The sequence below is a fragment of the Balaenoptera borealis genome, assembly GCF_965194805.1.
Source record: "Balaenoptera borealis genome assembly, chromosome: 1".
In the NCBI taxonomy this organism is placed as follows: domain Eukaryota; kingdom Metazoa; phylum Chordata; class Mammalia; order Artiodactyla; family Balaenopteridae; genus Balaenoptera; species Balaenoptera borealis.
Genome location: NC_138860.1, coordinates 5,428,847 through 5,455,102, shown reverse-complemented (window position 1 = coordinate 5,455,102; position 26,256 = coordinate 5,428,847). Strand labels below are relative to the sequence as shown.

The window sequence follows — 26,256 nt, the reverse complement described above, 5'->3', positions numbered from 1 at the left end:
CAAATGCAGATTCAAAATGTAATGCTCCTGTAGGAAATCAAGGTAGAATTCTGAAAATGCAGACTTTTATGCAGAAGGTCTTCAAACACAGATGGTTACCTAAGCAAGCTTCACTATAATTCAGCTAAAATAAAATACGTCCCACCTTTGCTCAAACTTCAGTGGAACCATATGACAACATTTAAACATGGTGGAATGTGCTTTTTTTCTGGTTAGGATTGGGATGTGAAGACTTGAAGATAGCAATATGTTTAAGACAATGCTTTTGTCAAGTTCATCAGTGATTTCCAGATTGCAAGATTCAGTGGTCATTTTTCAGTCCTCATCTGCCTTGACCTCTCAGCAACAGTTACCACAGTTGAATACGCCCTCTTCCTGAAAACTCTTTCCTCACTAGGCTTATGGGGTGTCACTCTCCCTTCGTTCTCTTTCTGTCTTACTCTTTTATCATCTCCTTTACCTCCACATGTCTGATGCTTAAGGGCTCAGTTCTTGGACCTCTTCTTTTCTCTCTCTAGAGTCACTCTGTTGGTGATCTCTTCCAATCTTAGGGCTTTAAATGCCACATTTACACTGACATCCAAAATTACTATGACTAGCCCAGAATGTCTCCCCTGAACCTCTATATCTAACTGCTGACTAGAAATTTCCACCTGGATATCTAATAGGGCATCTCAAATTTAATATGGAATCTCATTTCTCCCCCAAATCTGTTCCTCCTGTTTTCTTCCCCATCTCTGCAAATGGAAACTCAATGCTTCTAGTTACTTGGACCAAAAGCCTTGGAGAGCAACTTGCCCCAGAAAATCCTGTTGGCTCTACCAAAATATTTCCAAAATCTGACCACTTCTCCCCATCTGCACCATGACCACTGATCCAAGCCACCATCATTTATCTCCTGAATTTCTGCAGTAATATCTCTACTTTCTTCGGGGTTCTGCTCAAATATTACCTTCTCAGAGAGTTCTTCCCTGATAACTCCATTTAAAATGACAACTCCACTCCCACCCGCAGCTCTCCCTAGTCCCTTTCTCTGCCTGAGTTTTTGTATATCAAAGAACCTATCACCACCTGACAGACTATATAACCTCCACCCAAATGGAATGAAAGCTTTAGGAGTACAAGAACTTTTGTTCCTACTATATCATCAATGATTTTGAAGGTCAGCATTTATTTTTATACTTCTCAAGAGTTTTCTTGTGGTGATGCACATCGATAGCATTGCCACGTCAATGCATTAGAAACCTCTCTGTCCACGGGAAATGTTGGGTGAGTTCAAAACTCAGCTTTGCCCTAGTACTTTGTGCCCCATGCCTCTCCTTCACCCACCCAGGACCACAGAAGGAAGAGTCCTCCTCTTCCTTTGTTCAACTGCCTTGCCTCTTAATATTATTAGGGGTATCTTCCCAAAAGAGGATTTGCAAATCTAATTCTTGGTTTCTGTACTTTACAAGGAACAGTCAGGTTTGATGCCATTTGTTTGAGCATGCCCCCAAATAGCAATGATGACGATTGCTCAAACAGTCTGCTTACATGTGTTGCAGGAAGAGCTCTTGCTCCCCAAGTTTCTCCAAATCAAGTTGGAGTGCAGTAGTATCTGATATTCCACGTTTAAGCCCCACCTTTTTAGGGCAGTGAGGAAGAGGTTCAAAAGTTTATCGGTGCAGAAATCTTCTCTTTCTCTTTGTGATCAGTGGACTTCCACTATAAACTATAAACCAAAATCTAGTTATTTTCAGAATAAAGTAAACTCAGAAGTTCAGAAAGTCAGGGATGGCTTTTCAAATTGTCATTCTATTGAATAAGTCTGTCTTGAACTTTTAAAAATATGAATGTATTTGTGCATATATGTATATATACATATGCATTACTTGTGGGTCTTCAGATGTTTCCTCTTTGTCTCTCCTCCTCTATTAAAGTGTATGTGGCAGGCAGATTTGGCCAAGACGACTCCACTGGATATGCTGCTTTCCATCTTGACAAGAGCTACGGAGAGGCCTTCACGCTCTCCATGTTTGTTCGAACACATCGTCCATCGGGCTTGCTCCTAGCTCTGGAAAACGGCACTTGCCAATACATCCGTGTTTGGCTAGAGCATGGCAGACTAGCAATGCTGACTCCAGGTTCTCCCAAATCATTAGTAAAATTTGTTCTCAGCGATGGAAATGTCCGCTTGATATCTTTGAAAATCAAGCCAAATAGAATCGAACTGTATCAGTCGTCACAAAACCTAGGATTTATTTCTGCTCCTACGTGGAGACTCCAAAGAGGAGACGTCCTCTACATTGGTGGACTGCCTGACAGACAGGAGACTGAAGTTAATGGTGGATTCTTCAAAGGCTGTATTCAAGATATAAGGTTAAACAACGAAAATCTGGAATTCTTCCCAAATTCAACGAGCAACGCAGCCCAAGATGCAGTTCTTGTCAATGTGACCCAAGGCTGTCCCGGAGACAACCTGTGTGAGGTAGGATTATTCATACCAACTGTGTCCATAGTGTGTGCTAAAAGTTTCATTTTATTAAATAGATAATTTATTATAACTGTTCTTTGTATGTGAATATGGTGTTACTGACCCACCAGCCGTAGAATAATGCTTCATCCGTACTTTCCCAGCAGGACTCAGGGATTTATGTTGAGCCATGAAAGTACAGCCTTGATCTTATTGCCATTATGGTCCATTTAACCAACCAAGATAACTACATCTTCTACAACCAAATGACTTAAGAATAATTGTATTTTAATTCCCAGATTCTTAATGGCATCCCAGAGGTTTAACTGAATTAATTCATTTTGAAGATACAATTAACTTTATCTTAAATGCCCACCTACCATTGTTTTGAACATCTACTAAGTCAATAAGGAAAAAAAATCTGAGAGGTAACTTCCTTCTGGGAGTTGGATTTGAAATTTTCCATAATATAATTACTCAGAGCCCATGCTTTACTTTGTATATTTTGCATGCTCTTCTGAAAGCTAGTTCAATATGTAAATTTGTCAGCTCTGCATGAGTTTTCAGAGGAAAAAAAGGAAAGGCATTTATATCTGTTGAACATTTATTGAGCTCCAGCTATTGCCATGTACTGGGCTTGCTTCTAAATATATAAAAATGAATCATTGTAGCATTACTATAGGGGCACCTCCAATGTGCCTGGCACTATTTTCCATGGATCAATCCATTTCATTCTGTGGAAGGACTACTGTGCAAAGCAGGCGTTTTTATTCTCTCCATTGATGTTATTTACAGAGAAGTAAATTGGCGTTTAAAAAGGTTGGGTCACTAGCCTAGATCACATGTTAACAGTGGAATGGGCATAAATAAAGAGGGAGCTCTCAGAAATTCCTTTATCAATACTTCCGTTTTGAAAACTTTGTGGGACACCTTGTGAGAACTCAAATTATGATACGCTTCTGATTCAGAGGCAGAGCTGGAGGGGAGGTGGTGTCACTCCTCTGGGGACCCAGAGGATCCAAGTACCAACCTCGCTGTTTGACTGTTAATAGAATCTTGGACAACGAAAGGGACCTCAGTTTCCTCACCAGTAAAAACAGGAGGAAAAGTCTCTAACTCAAACGATCATTAGTGACAGTGAAAGTGCCTGGTAATTTATAAATTACAGAGAATATTATTACACCTTTGAAAATCCTCCTTGTGCTACAGGAGATCAGTATTATGTATTTTTCTTTATTTCCCTTTTCCTCTCTCTCGATGGTAGCAGTAAGTTTTATTCTATTTATCAGCCAATGGATATAAAAAGTTCGAAATGTAAATATGTAGGAAATTAGCATTCACAGATTAACGGGGTCTTTTCCATATTTAGTTGCCAGAACTTCTTATGCCTTTGATGTATTGTCTGCTCAGCCCAACCCCTGTCACAACGGAGGCATCTGCCACTCCCTGTGGGACGACTTCTCCTGCTCCTGCCCTGCGAACACAGCCGGGAAAGCTTGCCAGGAGGTTCGCTGGTGTGAACTCAGCCCGTGTCCTCCCCGGGCCCAGTGCCAGGCGGTGCCTCGAGGATTTGAATGTAAGTGCAGTTCAAACTTATCACCATCCAGTTCAGCTGGGCATTTCAGTTGTTCCATGAGTCAACCCAGAAAAAGAATACAGACAACTCCAGCTCAGCAGAGAAACGTGTAGCTGCTTCTCCCTATGCGAGTAGTGGTATAACAAACCTAATGGGAGTGTAATAAGCCAGAGTAGCCTCAGCCTGCCCCTGGGTTTCTGAGTGGGAAACGGCGGCCATAGCAGCACCAAGCCTAGATCCTTGATCATTTAAGACTAATTTCTAGAGAAAGAATTAACCGGGTGATGTTTGGCTTTTCTTTTCTTGTTACTGGCAATACAGAGTGAAAGTGCCAGTGTGAGCACATTGTCATTGGTTAACTATGAGGCTTCTGGCAATTCATACGTCTCCATAATCTAAAGCTTCCTCTGTAAGAAAAGGATAAAACGTCTACTTGATAAGTAGGTAACTCTGGGTATGTGTGTGATGATTATATGACCTCGTGTGTAGAGAGCCAAACGCAGTAGGCACTCGATTGATGTTTGCCATGAGTATTTCCCTCAATCTGAACGGTTTTCCTGCCCAAATTCAGTACTACTGAACACAGTTTCCCAAATGTTAGCAATTTGAATACTATCTTTACAATTTGGACAGGTCTACATAGTAGCCACACTATTATTTATAGTATGTCTTTTCTCCTAGTTCAAATAATGCACAGTTCAGTCTATAGCCAACCATCTATGTTTGCACTCAATTCTAATCTCTTCCCCTTGTTCAAAGATTTTGCTTCTGAAATTTTTCTCTCACTCGCCAGCATCATCAATTTTCCCCTCAGTATATAAACATACTGTCAAATTTCCTCATTACAAACTATTTCCCTTGATATCCCTCCCATCCCCACCAGCCACCATCCCACGTTCCTGCTTCCTTTCATAGTGGGAGAAGCCCTCTAAGAGTTGTCCTCAATGTGCGTCCGATGTCCTTCTGTCCAGTGTTCTTTCACCCAGCAGTTAGCTCCCACGCACCGTCACCATCTCCACCCTGAACTCTCTCAGCCGAGAGCTTCCCAAGGGCCTCATCCCTCCCTTCCCTTTTCTACCCAAGTGCCCTCTTCCCTGGCTTTACTTTTCTTCATGGCTCTAATCATCCTTGGATGTTTTGTTACACAGGTATTTGTTCACTTGTTCATCATCTTTTCCTCAATGGAATATAAGTTTCAAAAGGGAAGGAGATTTTCTGTCTGGTTTCCCACGTTACTCTCAGCACTTAGAATAGTGCCAAACATGTAGGAGGTTGTCAGTAAATATTTGTTAAATGAATATATATTTTTCTTCAATTTAGCTCAGTATTTTCACTTAACTGCTCTAGACTTAAATTACATTATCTGCATACAATTAAAAATATACATAAGATACCTTGGAAAAAACTGCACTAAAATAATGGTCTGGAGCTAGGGGGTAGACTGACCTGAGGCCCAAATCAACAACCAAGCTCCAAAGTGACTGAGAATGAGAATACAGTTACTTTTATGTTTCTGTATTTTAAAATCATATATCAAAATGGTATGTGAAATGTATTGCACAGTGTATATACTTGGGGGGCAGTTTCTAAAAGAATACACATACTCTTATGTTTCATATTTAAGAAATAATATGCTACACACATGAATAAAGCATGATGAATTTGTGTAAAGAATGAGATCAGGCCTCTAATATGACACAGAACTTTAATGACACCTTTTCCATTGCTCTGCCCTCTGAATTGCTTGTTTAAAATAATTAATACTTATTAATTTTACTGTTAATCTTTTGACAGAAATACTAAAGTTCTTAGTCCCAGTTATATTCTACAATAGGGTTTAAATCATTTTGAACATTTTCACAGGGAAAAAAGAATAGGGTTTCTAAAAACAGTGGCGGTCCAAGAACCATACCCTGGGTGCGTATTGCCCTCCGTCTCCACATAAAGGATTTGGATGCCCCACGTCAGAAAGGCGTGAATGATCTTCACTGCTACTGCATTGCCACTACAGAAAGTGGAAAAGTTTGCCTCTGACCTTTCAAAAAGTCTCAGTAACATTTTTTTAAGTATGACTTATCTTAATGAAGGGATAAAATGTAAATTAGTAGGAGGGGTGAAATTTTCCTAACCGATAGGTATAAACCCTAGCATTCACTTTTGCTATTTTGTATAATTTTCATTTGATATGATTTCATGACACTATTGTATTTATTTCTAGTGAGATGTGTTGAGAAGATAATTCTGCTAGAATAACATACTCTTGAGAGTATAGCTTGTGCATTACCCCGAGTTTGCCTTTAGTACTTAATCATTTCTGTCTCTGTATCCTATCCGAAAACAGACAATTAAAAATTACAACCCACCTTAGATACAGGTGTGTTTATTATGATAAAGTTCCCTGAAGAAAAGGCAAAGTATACATGTTAACGTGCACTGCAGTTTTTACTCAGATCACAAGAAGTGATTTCCATGTGCTCAGTCTGTCAATGAAACTAGTTTATACAGCATGACAGACAGTATTCTTCCTTCAGAAGTTGGAGGGCTACTGAGATTTGTCATGTTAACATTTATGCAAAAACATGTAATGAGACACTTCTTGCTCTTTTCCGCCTAATCCCAACCCCAAACTTGCTGGGAAAAAACACCACAGTCAAAAGCAATAAAATCAAGTGAAATGTTAATCCAGTCAAATGATACACTTGAATGATACCCTTGAATTTACTCCTGCTGTGGTTTCTAACACTTTTCAGAATTAAGGATTGAGTTATTTTTATAGATTATTCATTTAGTAATATTTACTGAGCACCTGTTCTCTGCCAGGCAATGTTCCCTGCACAGGGTTTAGTGAGAACCTAGACAGAGAAGTTCCGTGATCTCGTAAAAGCTCATGTTCTAGTGAGGAAAGACAGACAAGGAACAAGTAGGAAAGTTAACAATATAATTTCAAATAGCTACAAGATGCTATGAAGAAAATAAAGCTGAGTAATTAAAAAGAGAGTGGATTGCGGGGGGGGAACATTTTCACTTGGATAGTTGGGGAAAGCATCTCGGAGGAGGTGACATTTGAGCGCATATTTTGTTGAGAAAGAGTCCGGTATGGGAAGATTGGGGGCCAATATCATGTCTAAGTAACAGCAAGTGTAAAAGGCCTGGTTTGGGAACAAGCTTGGCGTCTTCAAAAAATAGCAAGAAGTTTTTGTGGCGGTAGCACGTGCATGAGGAAGAGTGGCAGGAAATGGGATTGGAGAGTGAGGGGTCGGGTCACATAAACTCTGTCCGCCATGTTTAGGCTTTAGGAATCCTTTCTAGATGTGATGGTAACCGTGGAGGTGTTGAGCTAAGGCATGGTTGGTACATTGCTCTGCAGAGCAACAGAAGCCAGGACACTGAGAAGTGGTTGGAATAGGCTGTATAATAAAGTGTTCGAGGTTGGGTGTGGTGACCCACACATGCGGTAAAGACAGTGTCTTAAGGTCAATTTCTACTGAAAGCTGGAAGATAATGAGAATAGAGAATTGACTGCTGGATCGGGTAACACAGAGGTCACTGTGACCTTGACAAGAGTGGTTTCAGGGACGTGATGGGGAACAAGGCTGAAGGTATTAAAAAGAAAATGGGAGATGAGAAAGTTGAGACAAGGTGAATATAAAACTATGTGGAGAAGTTTTGCTGGAAAAGGAACTAGAGAAATAAGAAAGCAACAGGGTAGAGGGAGGTCAGGGTAGTGCTCTTGGGTCTTACCTGTGTTTTTATTTTTTAAGATCAGAGCAATTACAACATATTCTTATGCTGATGGGAAGCAACAAAAAGGGAGGGAAAATGATGATGCAGAACAGAAAGAGGTTATGTGTAGAAGTAATATCTAAAAAAGGTGAAAATGAAAGGGACCCAAGACGTGACTGGGAGAGTTGCCCTTGGATGTGTGCTGGAGCACCTACAGTTTCCCACCTGAGTAGGGAAAACCCACAGTAGGAATACACGCACAGCACTGCTGACACCTGATATGCGGGGGTCCCCCCACCAAGCAATTCTGCTACACTAGCTGGGTGTCCTACAGGTTATCTCAATTTAATTCAACTCTGACACTATCCACCCAGACATAGTGTCAGATCTCACAGGCTAAGGGCTCAGTCCCACTAGAAGACCCCCCACTGCACTTCAGATGCCAATCACAAGTCCAGGTTGTCACCTGTGCTCCTGACCGATCAGCTATAAATCTGAGGCTCCCACGACCCCCGCCTCGGTTCAATTAATTTGCTAGAGCAGCTCACAGAACTCGGGGAAACCCTTAATTGTTTACCAGTTTATTAAAGGATATGATAAAGGTCCCAGATAAACAGCCAGATGAAGAGATACATAGGGAGAGGTCTGGGAGGGTCCCCAGTGTAGGAACTTCTGTCCCGAGGAGTTGGGGTGCATGACCATTCCAGCGTGGGTATGTTTAACAACTTGGAAGCTCTCTGAACCCCATGCTTTTGGGATTTTATGGAGGCTTCCTTATGTAAGCGTGACCAATTATTAACTCCATTTTCTGCACTCTTCCTTCTCCAGAGGATGGGCTGGGGCTGACAATTTCAAGCTTCTAATCATGGCTTGGTCTTCCTGATGACCAGCCTGCATCCAGGCTCCCTCCAGGAGCCCACCCAGAGTCGTTGTCTCATTAGAACAAAGATGCTCCCTGTGCAACGCTCTTATCACTTAGGAATTCACCAGGGTTTTAGAAGCCCTGTGTCAGGAACCAGGGGCAGAGAACAGGAGATCTTTTTTCTATTATTGTACAGATGAGAATAAGGACAATGCAATCATTATAACAAATGGAAAGCAGAGTGGATCCAGATTTGTTAGGTTTACAGATTAGGTGGGAAATTGAAGCAGTTCTTCTTTCTCCTGTTTTCTCAAGAAAGTGACAAAGGAGATCATAAACAGATAGGGTTAGATATTTTAAGAGATAAAGCAAGCTGTGAACGAGTGATCTTGTGGAATTGGAAAAACAGTCTAACAGAAAAATGCAATAAGATTGCCCAAAAGTGCTGTGGTCCCATGTGGTCACATGTATGTGGGCGTGTATTAGAGCAGAGGGTACGGTTGTATAATTTTGCCCAACCACAGGTTGCTACTTGGAGTTAGGCACAGATTGGTAACTCGGCACATAACTGGAGTTTGCCAGGTAGTAAATCAGTCATGTAGAATGCTACTTTTAAGTGCCTCCCGGTCAGCTTACTCAGAAGCCAGACTCCACTGTTAATTAACTGTGTCACTTGAGGCCCAGTTTATAGCTAGACTTGTGAGTTCTTTGAGCTTGATTTCTTTATGTGTAAAATGGGTAACCAATGCTTTATTTGTGGGAGCAGCTGTAAAATAACATTAGAAGGTACTGCATTTCAGTGGAAAAGAAATAAATGATTTCGGTTTTGGCATCTGACCACCCAGGTTTGACATTCTGGCTTAATTATCTCTTAGCCACTTGACCGTGAGAAAATTACTTAACCTCTGTGAGTCTCAATTTCTTCTTCCGTAAAATAGAGATGATAATAATAATGAACCTGTATTCAAGAACTTTGTATTAAAAATAATATAAAAGCAACTAACAGAGTGCCTAGCCTATATCAAACAATCCATACATGACTGTAGTAACGTGATGATCATTAATGTCAGTAAAGGTAATTAGGCAAACATTACAGATTTAGTAAAGTTTCTGATTGGCGTTGCCTTCTCTCTTTAGGTATCACAAATGCTGTTTTTAATGGACAAAGCAGTGAGATATTATTCAGGAGCAATGGGAATATTACCAGAGAACTCACCAATATCACATTTGGTTTCAGAACAAGGGACGCAAATGCGATCATATTGCACGCAGAGAAGGAGCCTGAATTCCTTAATATTAGCATTCGGGATTCCCAGTTATTATTTCAGCTGCAAAGTGGCAACAGTTTTTACATGCTGAGCCTGACAAGTCTGCAGTCAGTGAATGATGGCGTGTGGCACCAAGTGACTCTCTCCATGACAGACCCACGGGCCCAGGCTTCCAGGTGGCAAATGCAAGTGGACCAACGAACCCCTCTTGTGACCAGCGCAGTTGCTACTGGGAGTCTCAACTTCCTGAAGGATGATATAAACATTTATGTGGGTGAGCGAGCTAGTGACAACACGCAGGGCCTGCGAGGGTGTCTAAGTACAATAGAAATCAGTGGCATTTATCTCTCTTACTTTGAAAATGTTCATGGTTTCATTAGGAAACCTCAGGAGGAGCAGTTTCTCAAAATCTCCTTACATCCAGTGGTTACTGGCTGTTTGCAGTTAAACGCCTGCAATCCCGACCCCTGCTCGCATGGAGGACGTTGTGAAGACACGTACAGTTCTCATCACTGCACCTGTCCCGTGGGATGGTCAGGGGCACACTGTGAACTCGACGTTGATGAATGCCTTTCAAACCCCTGTATCCATGGCAACTGCTCCGACAGAGCTGCAGGCTATCGCTGCAGGTGTGAGCCTGGCTACACCGGTGTGAACTGTGAATCAGATGTAGACAATTGCCAGAGTCACCTGTGTGCAAACGGGGCCACCTGCGTCAGTGACGCCAGTGGCTATTCTTGCCGCTGTCCTGGAAATTTCACAGGAAGATTCTGCAGGTGAGCATAATATCCACATAAAGTGTGTTTCGAGCTGTGTTCTACATCTTCAAACTGGAAAGCTCTCCGCCCAGGTGTGAACATACAGGCTGTGCTGAGCAGGGGGTGACAGTCAACGGCCATCACAGTTTGGTCTTGCGAAGGCAGGATCTCACCTGCTGGCATGTTCTACAAAGAGGAAGGGCAGGGTTTGGACCAGACTTTGAGCAAAATGTTTTCTCAGTCATCTCTGTCTCAGGAACTACAGCCCCAGAGTCTGACAGCCTTAAGGCCTCAGGAAACAAATAACATTTACAACAAATGCAAGCGCTGAATTTTAGTATTGTTGGAGGAAGCATGACTCCTACCACTAAGAGAATGCTCTGGGGTATTTCAGGCAGGTAAACTCATATAATTCTGAAAAGACTATGTTAAAGTATAACTTCAAAAAGGTGAAATCATGACTTTCAGAATGAACGTTTTGATGACTTTGTCATTAATTAATGAGGGAACCAGTAAGATAAAAATCAAAATGTCAAAGGATAATCTAATCATATACATAAACATGTCCATATAATATATATACACACTTGTAAATAGGGATGAGGAAATGAATTTACCAATAAATGCAAAATTGTGTAATAGCCTATAGGGCAACAAAATTAGTATTTGAACCACACTATTTCTACAGCGTGACAATTGACTGTATCGCTTCAAATTCACTTGCACTTCAGTGAACAAGATCCATTAGTATTACTATAATTTTCTACAACTTACAGAGTTGTGAACTAGCTTGGTAAAGAAAACCTGAGTCATACACATTAGAAAAATCAGATAATCTTAGAGGGTCTTTTATATAACACCCAGCATTCCATTGAAAGAATACTCAGTGATCTCTTTTGCCCATTTCAAAGCATTTCACAGTTTTTTCTAAAACTATAAAGCTTAGTTCTGGCAGTCATATCCGTCTCATGTAATATAAATAGAAACAGGAATGAGTATTTTCCTGCCAAGTCACACTGCTTTAGTATTTGTATGTAAGTAGAATTCATTATTGTTTTTATAACTTACACTTGTTTTGAATTCACTAAACAACTGAGTTGTTATAGGCACGTGAGACGGTTATTTCTAGCAAGCAATAGATTCCAGAACGTGGGTGGGAAGGCCTGGAGTTGGCTGGCAGCCTGCAGACATTACACTAATTCAGAAGTGGTACCTTCACTGGACGAATCTCCTAGTAGACAGAATATGTAGCCACACCTATAAGAAGATGTATTTGTCTCCGTAACATTTATTGCTGTTCAGAGTCTGTGAAGGCATGACACAGGGTTAGGTGCTGAGTGTTGACATTCCAATAAAATGTCACTTCTCATGAGTTAACCGACTCATTTGCCAACAGGTAATCTGAATGCTTAAAAGCAAAAGACATTCAGGATCAAAATTAATAGTACTGCCATGGTGACTTTGGATAAGTAAAATAAACATATATGCCCCAGTAACCAGTGCTCCAGTATTTTTTCTGCCTGATTCATCAAAGTCAAGTTTTCAAAGATTAAAGTTTTGATTCAAAAGTACTTTGTAATGAGATTCAAAATTGTTTATTGAACATTTGATGTATACAAAGCTTCATATTTGCATTGCTAATTGACCTCTTTCAACGCTGGTTGACACTTTTGGCTCCTTTGAAAAGTCCTGACGATATTTTCTTTTTAAAGTCGAATTGATTAGCTCTTGTGGGAAGAGACACACTTAACATCATATAGACCGGTTTCTCCATCTTAGCTGCAGCGCGCACAGAAGGACAAATTAAATTCATCTGATATTTCCTGAATATTAACTATGTATCCAATTCCATGCATAACATGAACAGTGGGTCGAAGGACCTGAACACCATAAAACCTTTTTAACCAGTCCCTTCACACCACTGGATTTTATCACACAGTAAAGTTCTGCTTAGCTTCTAACAATTTGTTCTGCCCCTTATAAGGATTCCTTAATATATGCAGCTCTGTTGATAAACAAAAGAGCCAAGCTCAGAATTCACATGTGGTCACCACTGAGTGCCATGTACAAACCTCCTGGACAGCACTTGGCTTGCATTCTGCTGAGCTGTGTGTTATTAGTGTTGGCAGGGCAACTGGAGTTCAGCTGTGAAAGGCAACGGAGAAATCACATGAGGGCTTGGGTACCAGAGTCCTGTCCTTTCTCTCCTGGCCTTTATAGAGATGCAATTTTCCTCTGGCCTAGCTATAGCAAGTTTCTTTCCGGCGCTAAATTTATTGCCACCCCCGGCCTAGATCTTATCTCACGAACGAACACTGGGTAGCAGTGGAAGACGGATAGCCATGCTCCGTACAGCGCAGGCCTCCAGCAGGAGCTGTGGACTGAGAAGGTGATTCTGGAACAAAACAGCACAGTTAAGCATTTGTGGCTCAGCCAGGCTGAGTACCTAGTTAGTTTGGCATTGACTATATACATGAACTTTTCTAAAACGTTTTCATAAATGAAATGAGCAAGATGAACAGTGTGGCTCTTACTTTTCTCTCTAGATACACCCGATTACCCTCAGCAGTCTGTGGGAATGAGAAGACCAACCTCACGTGCTATAACGGCGGCAACTGCTCAGAGGTCCAGGGTGAAGTAAAATGTGTGTGCTGGCCGGGTTTCACTGGGGAATGGTGAGTCGCAGCAGAGCTTTATAGGAGAAAAGTCTGGGCTGAACAACAGCGAGATTATGCAAAGTTTATTTCTCCTCTAATTTTTCATCTCAGTTCCCATAGGAAAATCCATGCTGAAATATAGGTCCGGACAGAGACAAACAATAAAAAAGAAGAAAAATTACAGTTTAGGTCAAAGTCAAGAACACTTTTTTAGCCAAGACTTAACTAAGGAAATATGTCTTCGAAAACGGTAAAATGTGATATTGTTTATTCTTAGAGGTACTTCTGGATGCGTGTTTCTGTCCCACTAACTCTAGTACATGATGCAAACACGGTTGTTGGTGAAGGTAAAATGTAATAAACCTTAAAGATTGCCCCTAGAATTACCTTCAACCCTAAAAGTATACACACTTTATCCAGATGAATCTACCTTTCCCAGAGAAACCCTTCAGCTCTGCTGTACCTAATGCTGGGATTGTCGGTATGGGGTTGATCGCTGGTTTCGGTCTGTGACTTGCTGAACATGCAGGCAAATTTGCATATGCGTTTGACTGGCCGAGGTGAGGTCAAGTGCAAGAAGGTGCATATTCCATAGCTTTTATCGGATTCCCAAGGGGATCAATGTTCCCAGAATGGTAACAAACTGGGGCTCTACAAGGTCGAGATACTATAACAGCAGGTAACAGATACTTAGCCATTTTTTTCTAGTGCTATGCCAGGCACCGGACAAATTGTTATTATTGTTACTGTTATTATTGTCTCTAATTGTTATTATTTCCATTTTGCATTTGTGTAAACGGAAGCCAAGAGGTTAAGTGACAGGTCAGGTGCCAATCCAGACACCTGCTGCTGCAAGGTCGCACTGCCTTCAAAGCCTCTGCTCACCTGTAGATGTGCTGGCATAAATGTATGACTAAATCTTTACTTGCAACACTTAAAAGAAAAGGGAAAGAGTTCTCCTCCATCTCATGTATCATCCAGGGTAAGATAATACTGATCTCTGATCAAACTTCCTCCGAACAAATTAGATCAATTCAAGTCCAACACATTGGACAAAGAGATCTTGACTGAATTAATTCCCCAGAAGAGTAGTTAATAAAATAATGGGTATATTTTTGCTCCACAACAACTAGAGTTTGGATTAATTTGAATTTTCTTTTTTTCAACCAGTTCTTTGGGCACCACAGAGATACAGCTCTTTTGCCAGGTTTACAAAACAGCAGGCAATCTCGGCCACACCTGCATTTTTCCCTCCGACATTGAATGACAAGGCTAGCCAGCTCTCGCCGTTACGGCTTGCTCTCAGTGGCTGGCTCTAAGTGGCAAAGGCGGTCCGAGTATCCACGTGCATGGAGGTGTGCAGCCGAGAGTCACGTCCTACTTTTCATTGCACCACATTATTAACCCAGAGCCATTCGGTTGGCCTCCAATTCCACATACATCAAAAACACTGCAAAGATTTTCTTGTCCTAAAATTTGAACAACACTTTAACTACATATTTAAGTGCTGGTTACTTCCAGCCTTCAATGTCACCATTTAATGCTTAATGGCACATTAATGTTTAATGGCCAATGCATAGAACTCATTCAAAGCCTTGGCTTATTTTTCTCCGCTACTCACACCTTATTCCTATTTACAACAAACATTTCCCTTTCCTCCAACGTTTATTTGTTTTAAAAAAAAAGAGAGGGATCTGGCATTTAAATTCAAATTGTTGACTTGAAATGTGGTAAGAAAAGGAAGCTCAGCGTTTCTGTTCCTCTCCCAGGACTCTTTTCATCCGGATAAACTTCTCTACTGAAAATGGATTTCTAAAATAGTGAACACATGTCCCATGGATTCTGTGCTTTCAAAGTCCTTCTCCGTCATTAGTTAATTCTCTGGATGCCAGTGGATTTATTTGTTTTGATTTTCTACCTATTCATAACCTCTAATGAAAGCTCCAATAATATTTATAATGATTGTGTGTATATTGTGCACTGTTCAGCTCAAAAGAGAAGTAGATAAGAAACAGAGAAAGAATAGCTGGAGGAAAGCTAGAAAATACTGGGCGGTCTCCCAAGGCCTAGGGGGATGTGACTTCCATAAAGTCCAAAGATATTGAAAAGCTGTCCTCTAACCAGCTGCCTTCTCCTGTGTCAGGTGAGACCTCCAGCTCCGTGCTGTCCCCCTGGCAGGCTGTGCGCGATGGATGCTGTAAACACCCTGGCCCGCCCAGGGCAGGCAGTACTCGGCAGGCTCCCTCGGACCGCCACGTCATGCTCCGGTCTAATCAGAGGAGTCTCCTTCCAGCCCAGAGGCCTAAGCCAAAAAAGGAAAACAAAATGCCTCAGCTATGCTTGGTATCTAAGGGGATAAGGAGCTGTTTTTCTGGGAAGAAATCTTTTTCCCTGTATGCCTTGGGTTGGCCCTGCCCAACCTACCACCTCATCCCTTCAGTTTGAGCCTAGGGATTAGTGGATGACCCAGGCACGCACGCTTACCTCTTAGGAGGTGGGGAATGAAAAATTGTTTACAGTGGACTTCAACCTTGTGAGCTGCTCTGTAGAGATTCCCGAAGCTGAGGTTTTGTATGAATTTCCCAAAGTAAGAAAGACGCCTCAGTTACCCGTCTATCCCAAGGCCTAGCAGGGTGTTTGGCACGTGGTAAGTGCTAAATAAATAGCTACTCAATGAGTGATTGGGGAGTGATTGGGTAAAACACGTAGTAGTTCATGGAAAATTAGGGGGAAAACGACAGTGTCCCGGGGAAGAGGAAAGTTTCTGTTTACCTTAGAATTGATATCACTTGTTTTTGGAAAATTTGGCTTTTGAGAATCATTCTACCTGAACATGCAAAAATTACACTTAGCTATGAAACTGATTTATTAGCAAGTGCAAGCTTCTAATTACCTATTTTGGCTTTTGGTTAAAAATGGGTTTCCCAAGGATAATAATCCCAAATCTCCCAGAATAAACCAAATACATTTTTCTGTTTCTGAGGGGCTTTACCCCTTCGCCTGGGGGCACTGATGCATTAGAATTCTCACAGCTTCAGTGGAGGTCTGCTCTGTAGACGCTAGGTTGAAAAACTACAGCTCACTCTCCTGGTCCCCGTATACCCCAATAAACTGAACTTTTATAAGGTGGCAACGACACTAACACTCTAGAGGGAGAAATTGACTTACGCATGGCCCCATTTTGTCTTGGTTTCTAGACATTTGCACCTGTTTTCTCTTTCTAATTAACTGTGTGTGTGTGTACAAATTATTTTCATTAAAAGAAAAATTTGTGAAAGGAATTTTGAAGATTATCTCCCACGTTATCGAGCATATACAACAAAGGGCATGGGGACTGGTCAATTACACCGCACTGTTCTAGGTGGATCAGGCCAGCGTTCTCCCTCCCCATTCATTTCACAGCCAATTTATTGAACTGGGGCCCAGGTTTCTGCTGTTTCTGTTTTCAAGGTGTGAAAAGGACATTGATGAGTGTGCCTCCGATCCCTGCCTCAATGGAGGCCAGTGCCACGACTTGCTGAACAAGTTCCAGTGCGTCTGTGATTTGGCCTTCGCCGGCGCGCGCTGTGAGCTGGACGTAAGCGGCCTCTCCTTCTATGTCTCCCTCCTGCTCTGGCAGAACCTCTTCCAGCTTCTTTCTTACCTCATTCTGCGCATGAATGATGAGCCCGTGGTCGAGTGGGGTGAACAGGATGATTATTGACGTACCTGTGAACATTCCCAAACTTTAAAGCCATGAATTTCAAGAGATGCCTTGAAATAAAAACCATCTTGAAAATTAAAATAAATTCAAGGACTATTTTAAGCATATTGCAAGCACTTTATGAGTATGTCAAATATTTACCTATTCCGGCTCTAAATGCAAAAAACGAATTGTTCTTAATATGAGCAGAAACATCTCACTGTTGAGAGTATTTAGTACAAATATGCCATCATTCTTAGCGCTTCTGTATTTGGATGACCACTGCAGTAAGAAACAATTTTCTCCCACACCCCATTCTTGTGTGTACTTTACAATATAAGTTGCCCTCATTCGCCCTCATCCTCAGTCATTTATGTTCTTTCATTCCTATCTATTATTCATGACATGACAATTTGAAAATTACTGATTAAACTATTTATATCCATCTATGCTCTTATACAAGCTATTCAGATGATGTGTTGCCAGTTCTCTGGTAAGTTAAAAAATATATATAAAGAGAAAGTGGGAAATTCCATGAAATCCCTCAAAATCTAGAAAGAAAATTTTGTGATACAATTGGTATCAATTCTCAAGTTATATACCTCACCAGTATAATTTACAATTCCATAAAAACCTTCCTTCCTCAGAAAAAATGACAGATAAAACCTTTCTCCATTTCTTTTTCCTACAATATTTTCTATCCAAATAATAACTTTTTGTTAATTGTTTATAGATTTATGAGCTTATTGACATTTCTATCAAATGGACTAATCTCAATTGCTTTTCAATGCATATTCAGTAAAGAAATAAGCATTATTATATATGCATACACTAAAAATGTAAATTATAAAACTTGAATTTCTTGGAGGCATATTTTTCTAAAATTTGCAAGTAAATTTATCCTCTTCAACTATCTGAGAAAAAAAGCATAGTACCTATTATAATCAAAGTATATTTGGCATTATGACTTTTTTAAGAAATAAATACCTGAAATGACAGATCTACAAAGTAATAAGGTATGCAAAGATTAATATATTCTTGCTTAGAGTATATAAAATAGTAATTAGAAAATAACTTTATTTGCTAATAGTTTTATTGCTTCCACACTGCATGTTATCATTTATGCTAAATATCTTTGTGTGGATATTCCTTCCAAAGGAGCCATTATCTGTGTTCATTTAAAGGGAAAATAATTTGATCCTATGAATTAATTTAGAAAGCAACTATAATAACAATGGCCCACCAAATATCATTTTGTAAATGTGTTTGTGTCTTTAGGAGCTGCCCTGGTTTGAAAATGTGAGGATAATTTATCCACTGTGTGATATCCAATACTCATTTAGTTCCAATTGTTTTAAGAAATTTGTTTTTCTGTGGAAATTACCAAGGTAAACTTAACTATACCATGAAATCAGAATTACGAAGTAGTATACTATAAAAGCAAAAGAAATATCTTCAGTTTTATTTTTCAACAATAATAGAGGATTTTATGCAGCAAATTTATCCTGTGGAGTGCTGGCAGGCACTTAACTGGGAGAGACTCATGATGAAGTCTTTCCTTTCTACTCCCCGCTCCCCTCGCCTCCACACAGTACGTGCCATCCTGCCATCTCAGCTGATCTGTTCCAAAGCTAGATTTCATGGCAAGAGACATGGGGAAAACCTTCCCATCAATATTTGCATTCCCAGATTATCTTAAGTAAGCATAAAATTGATACAGCCAAAGACCACGTGTACAGTTTTCACATTTGTTCCCATTGGGCATATCCGTAATTATATACTTATAAGTCATTCCAAATGTAACATGTTTCCTTCCAAATATATTTAAGAATCACTCACTATCTCTTTCTCTGTACAATTCTGATGCCTCTGTTGTCACTGTAATTGTCAGTAGTTGCTTTTCTGTTTTCCAATGTCTTGTCATAGCTGACTTAAAAACACTCCCTTTTCTCTGTCTTCTTCTGTATTTTCAATTGCATTGTGTGTGACTATGGCTTTTGCACATTTGCACAGAAAAATAAAACCATTGTTTCTGTATCTCTACTCCTCATCCTCTGATAACTGTCTTCATTTGGCTTGACTGTGTCTTGCACGCTAAGATATCCACAAGCCAGGCACACACACACACACACACACACACACACACACACACACACACACCCCACATAATGAACACAGAAGTACCTGTGCTGATCACCCTGAATTGTGGTCTCTTTCCCCAGATGTGTTACTGCAGGTAAACACCTGCGGCAGTCAAGGTCAAAGTTCCATGTATTGATACTTTCCCTCTGTGGCAGGTATTCCTCTAATTGTAATTCTAGTATTGATGACATCCTCAATTATTCTTACTATTGATTTGCATCGTCCCCACCAGCGCTAGCCATAGTTAACTTGGCTCTGAGGAGGGGCCATCTCACCTGAGTGACAGAAATTCACACAAACTCCTCTAGACTCCATTTCTGAAGCATAACCTATAGTAGTTGAATTTAAATTTTTTTTATTTTGTTCTCTTTTAAGGTTCAACATTTGAACTAAACAAAGCTATATCTCTATCTTTGGCCATGCCTCTTCCTTCTGTGTGTGTGTACACGGGGAGTGGTTTTTATCACCCTCCTTTTTGGAGAACAGGGAAGTTGAGAAAACAGGGAGGTTTGGAGAAATTAGTGTTTTGACAGCACAGAAAGACAAATTCACTTAACACTATCAAGAACCTTCTCTGTGCCAGGGACTGTGATAAACCTTTTATAAATACATATTTTTTTCAATCTAAGGGCAACCAATATCTCTCACCTTCCAAATTCTTCACTAAATTGTATTTAAAGATCCTTTTGCCATGTCTGAGTTTTAAAGCAGAAGTTATTCAGCTTTAATTTTGCAAAATTTAAATGGAACCTCTTCTAGAAATGGTTATACATAAAATTTGAGTTTAGTGATTTAGGAAGAAAACCAGTGAAAGAAATACAAAAATTATTCTCAACTACCAAAATTATTACTAATGTGGACTAATTTCATTTCTCTACTTTACTCTTTTGATTTATTCAACAAATATCTGATGAATACCTACTATGTGCTGTGCCCTGGACTAGGTACTGAGAATACAACTGTAGATTAGACACAGCACTTGCCCGTAAGTTGAGGGTCTTGTAGAGCAGGGGTCTCCAACCCTGGAACCGGTCCACAGCCTGTTAGGAATCCGGCTGCCCAGCGGGAGGTGAGCGGTGGACAAGTGAGCTGAAGCTTCACCTGCCGCTCCCCATCGCTGGCATTACTGCCTGAGCCATCCCCCCATCACTGGCATTACTGCCTGAGCCATCTCCCTACACCCCCCAGCCTCTGGGGTCTGTGGAAAAATTGTCTTCCACGAAATGGGTCCCTGGTGCCAAAAAGGTTGGGGATCGCTGTCATAGAGGATGTAGGTCAACAGAGGAGGAGAGTTCCTGGGTCCGTGTTAGGATGGAACTTAGTGCCAGCTCTAGAGGAGCACAGAGGAGGGGCATTTTTGCCCAGTCTTAAAGGCAGAAGGTCAAAGAAAGTCCCAAAGCCTAAGCTGAGATTCAAAGGCGAACAGACATGAGGTTGTGTCAGGAGGGCTGGAATAGCAGGGGTTATGTCAGCAGAAGGGGCTGCAGAGGTGTGCGGTGTGGCCATGTGATGTGGGCGGTGGGCGGTGGGCAGGGGGGGGCGGAGTAAGCCTGAGACTGCAGAGTCAGCGGAAGTGAGTCCTCGGAAGCCGTGTCAGGGACCTAGGCTTTTCTTCCTAAGAACAATGGAGAGTCTTTGATAGGGTTCAAACAGAGAGGTGACATGATTACGCTTGCACTTTAGAAGATTACTTGGGCTTCTAGGGAGAGAATGGATTCAAAGCAGGGCAAGACTGGACCCATAAAGACACATTTAGGAGGCTGTTGCAGCGATACAGACAAAAGGGCAGGGCACTTTGAGCTACCTTCTATAGTGAAACGGGATGTAGAGAAAGGGCTTCATTTAACAAAGTTTGAAGCAGTAAGATCTTACGATTGTTTGGGAGAAGCTGTAGATCTGACTACATGAAAAGTTAAATTTGGTGAATCTTATTTTTTAAATTTTTGTTAATTGAATAAATGAATACGTGTAAGGTCAATGGACTATCCAAGTACAATTATTAGTTAGTGTGAATATTCCAGTCTGAAGTTCAAGAGACATGGCAAGCTGGGAGTATACATTTGGGAGTCTTATTATAGATCTATTGAACTTTTGCATTTTATTCTCCATATCTGTATTTTTTATTTTGTATTTTTGTATTTGTTCACTTGTATTTTTTTAGTATTTTTCCAGCTTTGTTGAGATATAATTGACATATAACATCCTGTAAGTTTAGGGTGTCCAGTGTGTTGGTTTGATACACTTGTATTTTGCAAAATGATGACCACCCTAGCATTAGCTAACACCTCCATCACATCACATGATTACTATTTCTTTTTTGTGGTGTGAACATTTAAGATCCTCTCTCTTAGCAACTTTCAATAATACAGTATTATTAACTATATATGGTCACCATGGTGTTCATTAGATCCCTGGAACTTATTCATCTTACAACTGAAAGTTTGTACCCTTTGACCAGCATCTCTCCGTTTTCCCCACTCCTCAGCCCCTGGCAGCCACCATTCTGCTCTCTGCTTCTTTGAGTTCAATGTTTTTAGATTCCATATATGAGTGAGATCATACGGTGTTTGTCTTTCTCTGTCTGACTTGCTTCACTTGGCATAATGCCCTCCAAGTCCATCCATGCTGTTGCAAATGGCAGGGTTTCCTTCATTCTCACGACTGAATAGGAATCATACTGAATATTAGATAGCTTTAAGTGATATGGACATTTTTAACAATATTAATTCTTCTAATCCATGAACACACGATGTCTTCTCATTAGTGTCCTCTTTCATTTATTTCATTAATATTTTATAATTTTCAGTGTGCAAATCTTTCAGCTCCTCGATTAAGTTTATTCCTAAGTGAATTATTCTTTTGGTGTACATAGGGTTATTTTAATAATTTCCTTTTCTAATTAGTTGTTCATTGTTAGTGTATGGAAATTCAACTGATTTTGTGTGTTAATTTTGTATCCTCCAACTTTGCTGATTTTGTTTATTAGTTTTACAAGTTGTTTGTGGAGTTTTTACAGTTTTCTACATATAAGATGTCATCTACAAACAGACAAATTTTACTTATTTCCAATTTGGAAGACTTTTATATCTTTTTCTTGTCTAATTGCTCTAGCTAAGACTTCCATTACTATGCTGAATAGAAGTGACAAGAGTGGGAATTCTTGCCTTTTTCCAGATTTTAGAGGGAAAGCTTTCAGTTTTTCACCATTGAGTATGTGGTCTTTTCATTTATGGACTTTATTGTGTTGAGGTAATTTTCTTCTATTCCTAGTTTTTTGAGCGTTTTTATCATAAAATGGTATGAGATTTGTCAAATGCTTTTTCTGCATCAGTTGAGATGATCATGTGATATTTTTCCCTTTATTCTGTTAATGTGGTGTATTACACTGATTAATTTTCATATGTCAAACCATCCTTGCATCCCTGGGATAAATCTAACTTGATCATGGTGTACAATCCTTTTCATATGTTGCTGGATTTGGTTTATTAGTATTTTGTTGTGGTTTTTGCATTCATATTTAGCAAGGATATTGGCCTGTAGTTTTCTTTTCTTGTGGTGTCTTTGTCTGGCTTTGGTATTGGGGTCATGTTGATCTTATAAAATGATTTTGGATATGTTCCCTCCTCTCCACTTTTTTGGAAAAGTTTGAGAAGAAATGGAGTCGATTCTTTTCTTTATTTTTATATTTTTAATTTTTAAATAATTATTACTATTTTTTTTGGCCACACTGCACGGCATGTGGGATATTTGTTCCCTGACCAGGGATCGAACCCGCACCCCCTGCACTGCATGCATGGAGTCTTAACCATTGGACTGCCAGGGGGGCCTGGAGTTAATTCTTTTTTAAATGTTTGGTAGGATTTACTAGTGAAACCATCTGGTCCTGTGGTTTTCTTTGGTGGGAGGTTAAAAATTGTCACATTTTCTACTACTAAAATAATTGCTGTGAAGAGGTAGAAAAGGAAAAGCAATACATGACCCCATGGAAATTGAGAATAAATGATATGCACAGCTATACTAGCACTGCTTTCAATTTAAGAGAGGCTCTTACATTAATAACTCCAGTTTTTTCCCCTCATAATCGCTGCTGAGAGGCATTATTATCTTTATTTAAAGATAAATAGAGACTTAAAGAGGTTACCTGAATTGCTCAAGGCCAAATGTATAGGAAATATCAGAGCTTGGGTTCATCAGAGTCTTCCATTTCCAAATCTCATGCTAAAGAAAGGTTTGAGGTCACCAATTAGGAAGGGGATGTAGGGATAATTAGCAGGAGTTCCTTTGTTATTGTGGTCCAAATTGGCAAAAATAAAAAATGTTAGCCATCATCAAGAATGGTTTGGAAAACCAAACAGGAACTTCTTTCCAATTCAACCCTAAAACTTTGGTGCCTATGACTGTTTCCGACACCTCTGGAAGGAAAAGGGAGGTGACTGTATAATAGAAGACAGGGGATTTGAGGAGTGGGCAGATGTGTCTAACAACAAAATTACTCTTTATTCTGGCTAAATGAAGAGTCTGAACATTCATGCAAATGAATAGATGGCCTGATTGAGGGAACCTGTTCAGAAAGTCCCAGATTTTCAGGGTGGGAACCATTCATTGAAACACAGTAAATCTAGCAAGTGATAGGAAATTCTTCTTTATACTAATAAACTTAAGCAAAATTCATTAAATTAAGAGAGCAAAGCAGAAAAGAAAAATAAACTCGGCAGGGACTTGGGGTCGTTTGTGAATGACAGAGTCATGCATGGTTTCTGAGAGGGTTAAGGTTGTGTTTGATCCAGAGGGCTGATGTCAAGGGTGGCGCCGACCGGCCCACATCCTCGGGCTCCTGATGGGAACAGAGCACTGGCCAAGGGCACAGCATCTTTCTCTGAACAGCAGTCTCTCTGGGCTCTCAATTTGACTTTCAGGAAAGAGGCATCCAGAATGACATTCTCTTCAAATCACAATTTTAAAAAGCCCCGTCACTTTTCACTGAGTTTCCACTAATTAGCATTCAGGAAGGAGTAAATATAGCACTAACACAGGAAAAGGTTCTTAAATATTATTTTGATGTATCTCAATCACTGAAATCAGGTCTGATTCAGTTCACTAATCTGTTTTCCTTTCATCTTTTCACACATTATTAAGATTTCTGCTTCACCAACTATAATTAATGCTCTTCATTTCTTAATGTGAGGTCATCACCACTGGCTTCACAGAAATCATGTAACATAGAGTTTCACCTTCAGAACACATTTCTTCATGTGTCCAAAGTAGAACGGAAACCGGCGATAGAGAGCAGGGCTCCTGGGTTGCAGGCGTAAGTGAATTAATTGGTTGGTGTAGGTTGAAGTTTGCCGCTGAGTTGACTAGCTAACCAAATCATACAGCTTTTTAGCTACCTGTCAAACCAATTCTCATCATTAAGAAAAAAAAAAAATCTCCCTAAAGTGATCATTGCCTTGCTAAAATATTGGACTTTGTGGAAACTGATTTTTAAAATCAGTTATTTACCCATTCATCCACCATTATCAAGGGTCTGCTATAAACAAGGCTCTGAGCCAAGCTTGGTGAGAAACTAAATTATACGCAAAAGATGTGCTCCTGCTCTGAAGAGCTTAGACTAAGGGAACTGGGTGACTTCCATGCTCCACCCACGCAGTTCTCCAGTTTCGTAAACCATGGAGATATTTGAAGTGAATGTAATGACGTGTGTTGGTTATGACACGGATGACTGTACTATTTATTGTTCAACTGGAATACTTTGAGAGGGAAAGGAAGCACTATTCATAATTACATTGGCACAACAGCCTGAACTGACATTGTTCTAGGAAAACCGAAACACATCGTAGTTATTCCCCCCGGAGAAGCATCATCTCTACCTGACACACTTCCATTCTCTTCAGAATGTCACTGAAGTCGATCACAGATCATTTTAGAAATCAGATGACCACGTTACAAACCAATTAACTTACCAAAATGACTCAAAGTGAATAATGAAGTTGATTGCATCTTGTTATCATTTTCTTGAGTTATTCCCCTTGCTTTTTACTCAAGAAAAACTTTTGGCATTGGTTCCATCTACTAAAAACAGAGTTGTGATCAACAAAACTGAAGACTACTAGTATGCAAGTGAATATCATGATGTCGTCTAGTTTAACATAACATGAATTTAGTTTCTCCTAATTTTTCTTTTCAAAAATGGAGTGTGTAAATTCTTGTACAGTATGGATTTTCTTCTCGACTGACTTATACTGGCTTTAGGAAAGGAGGCTGCAGCTCACTGAATCCATTGCTAATCTTTTTTGTGAGAGCCAAAAACTGGGCACACTCTAGGAAATTTCATATGTGAACAAATTTAAATATCAAGATACCTGACTTGAAATTGGTACTTGTTTTGTTTTGTTTTTTAATTTTATTTATTTATTTATAGCTGTGTTGGGTCTTCGTTTCTGTGCAAGGGCTTTCTCTAGTTGTGGCAAGCGGGGGCCACTCTTCATCGCGGTGCGCGGGCCTCTCATTATTGCGGCCTCTCTCATTGCGGAGCACAGGCTCCAGACGTGCAGCCTCAGCAATTGTGGCTCACGGGCCCAGTCGCTCTGTGACATGTGGGATCCTCCCAGACCAGGGCTCGAACCCACGTACCCTGCATTGGCAGGCAGACTCCCAACCACTGCGCCACCAGGGAAGCCCTTGGTACTTGTTTTAACTTTGTTTTTCCTTGACACTTTTATGACTCATAATGTATATTTATGGGTTATATGTATATTATTTTCCCAACCTTGATGAAAATAGAAAAAATTCTTTCCTTATAAAAGGGCATAAAGATCATGGCTATTATCTTCTTCTCACATTCTAAGTACTGAACCACAGATTATTTCACTTGGGATGGAAATCTATTGGAGACTAACTGTATAGAGGAAGGAAGCGCCGTATTAAATATAACTCCTCCAAAAACAAACAGGCTATTTGCAAAGAAATATATTTGATCATTTGGAAAGCATATTCATGATTGTTTCATTGTCTACCTGACTTTAATTTAGTTGCACATAAATCTCTGAATAATATTACTTCCACCCACTTCCCCTAACATTTTTTGATAATCCTATGCTGATAGCAAGACTATGTTATAAAGGAAGTTTGAGGTA

General features: G+C 40.1%; 1 protein-coding gene across 6 annotated transcripts in view; it reads left to right on the top strand.

Annotated features, from left to right (window-relative positions):
• Nucleotides 1-26,256, top strand: part of CRB1 (crumbs cell polarity complex component 1) — a 273,482-nt gene that overhangs the window by 226,847 nt on the left and 20,379 nt on the right. For all 6 annotated transcript variants that reach the window (XM_082394140.1, XM_082394138.1, XM_082394143.1 and 3 more), the window contains 5 exons: nt 1,920-2,467; nt 3,863-4,028; nt 9,751-10,657; nt 13,186-13,314; nt 16,747-16,873. In XM_082394140.1, the coding sequence (XP_082250266.1) occupies nt 1,920-2,467; nt 3,863-4,028; nt 9,751-10,657; nt 13,186-13,314; nt 16,747-16,873 (1,877 nt within the window). The remainder of the gene's footprint in view (nt 1-1,919; nt 2,468-3,862; nt 4,029-9,750; nt 10,658-13,185; nt 13,315-16,746; nt 16,874-26,256) is intronic.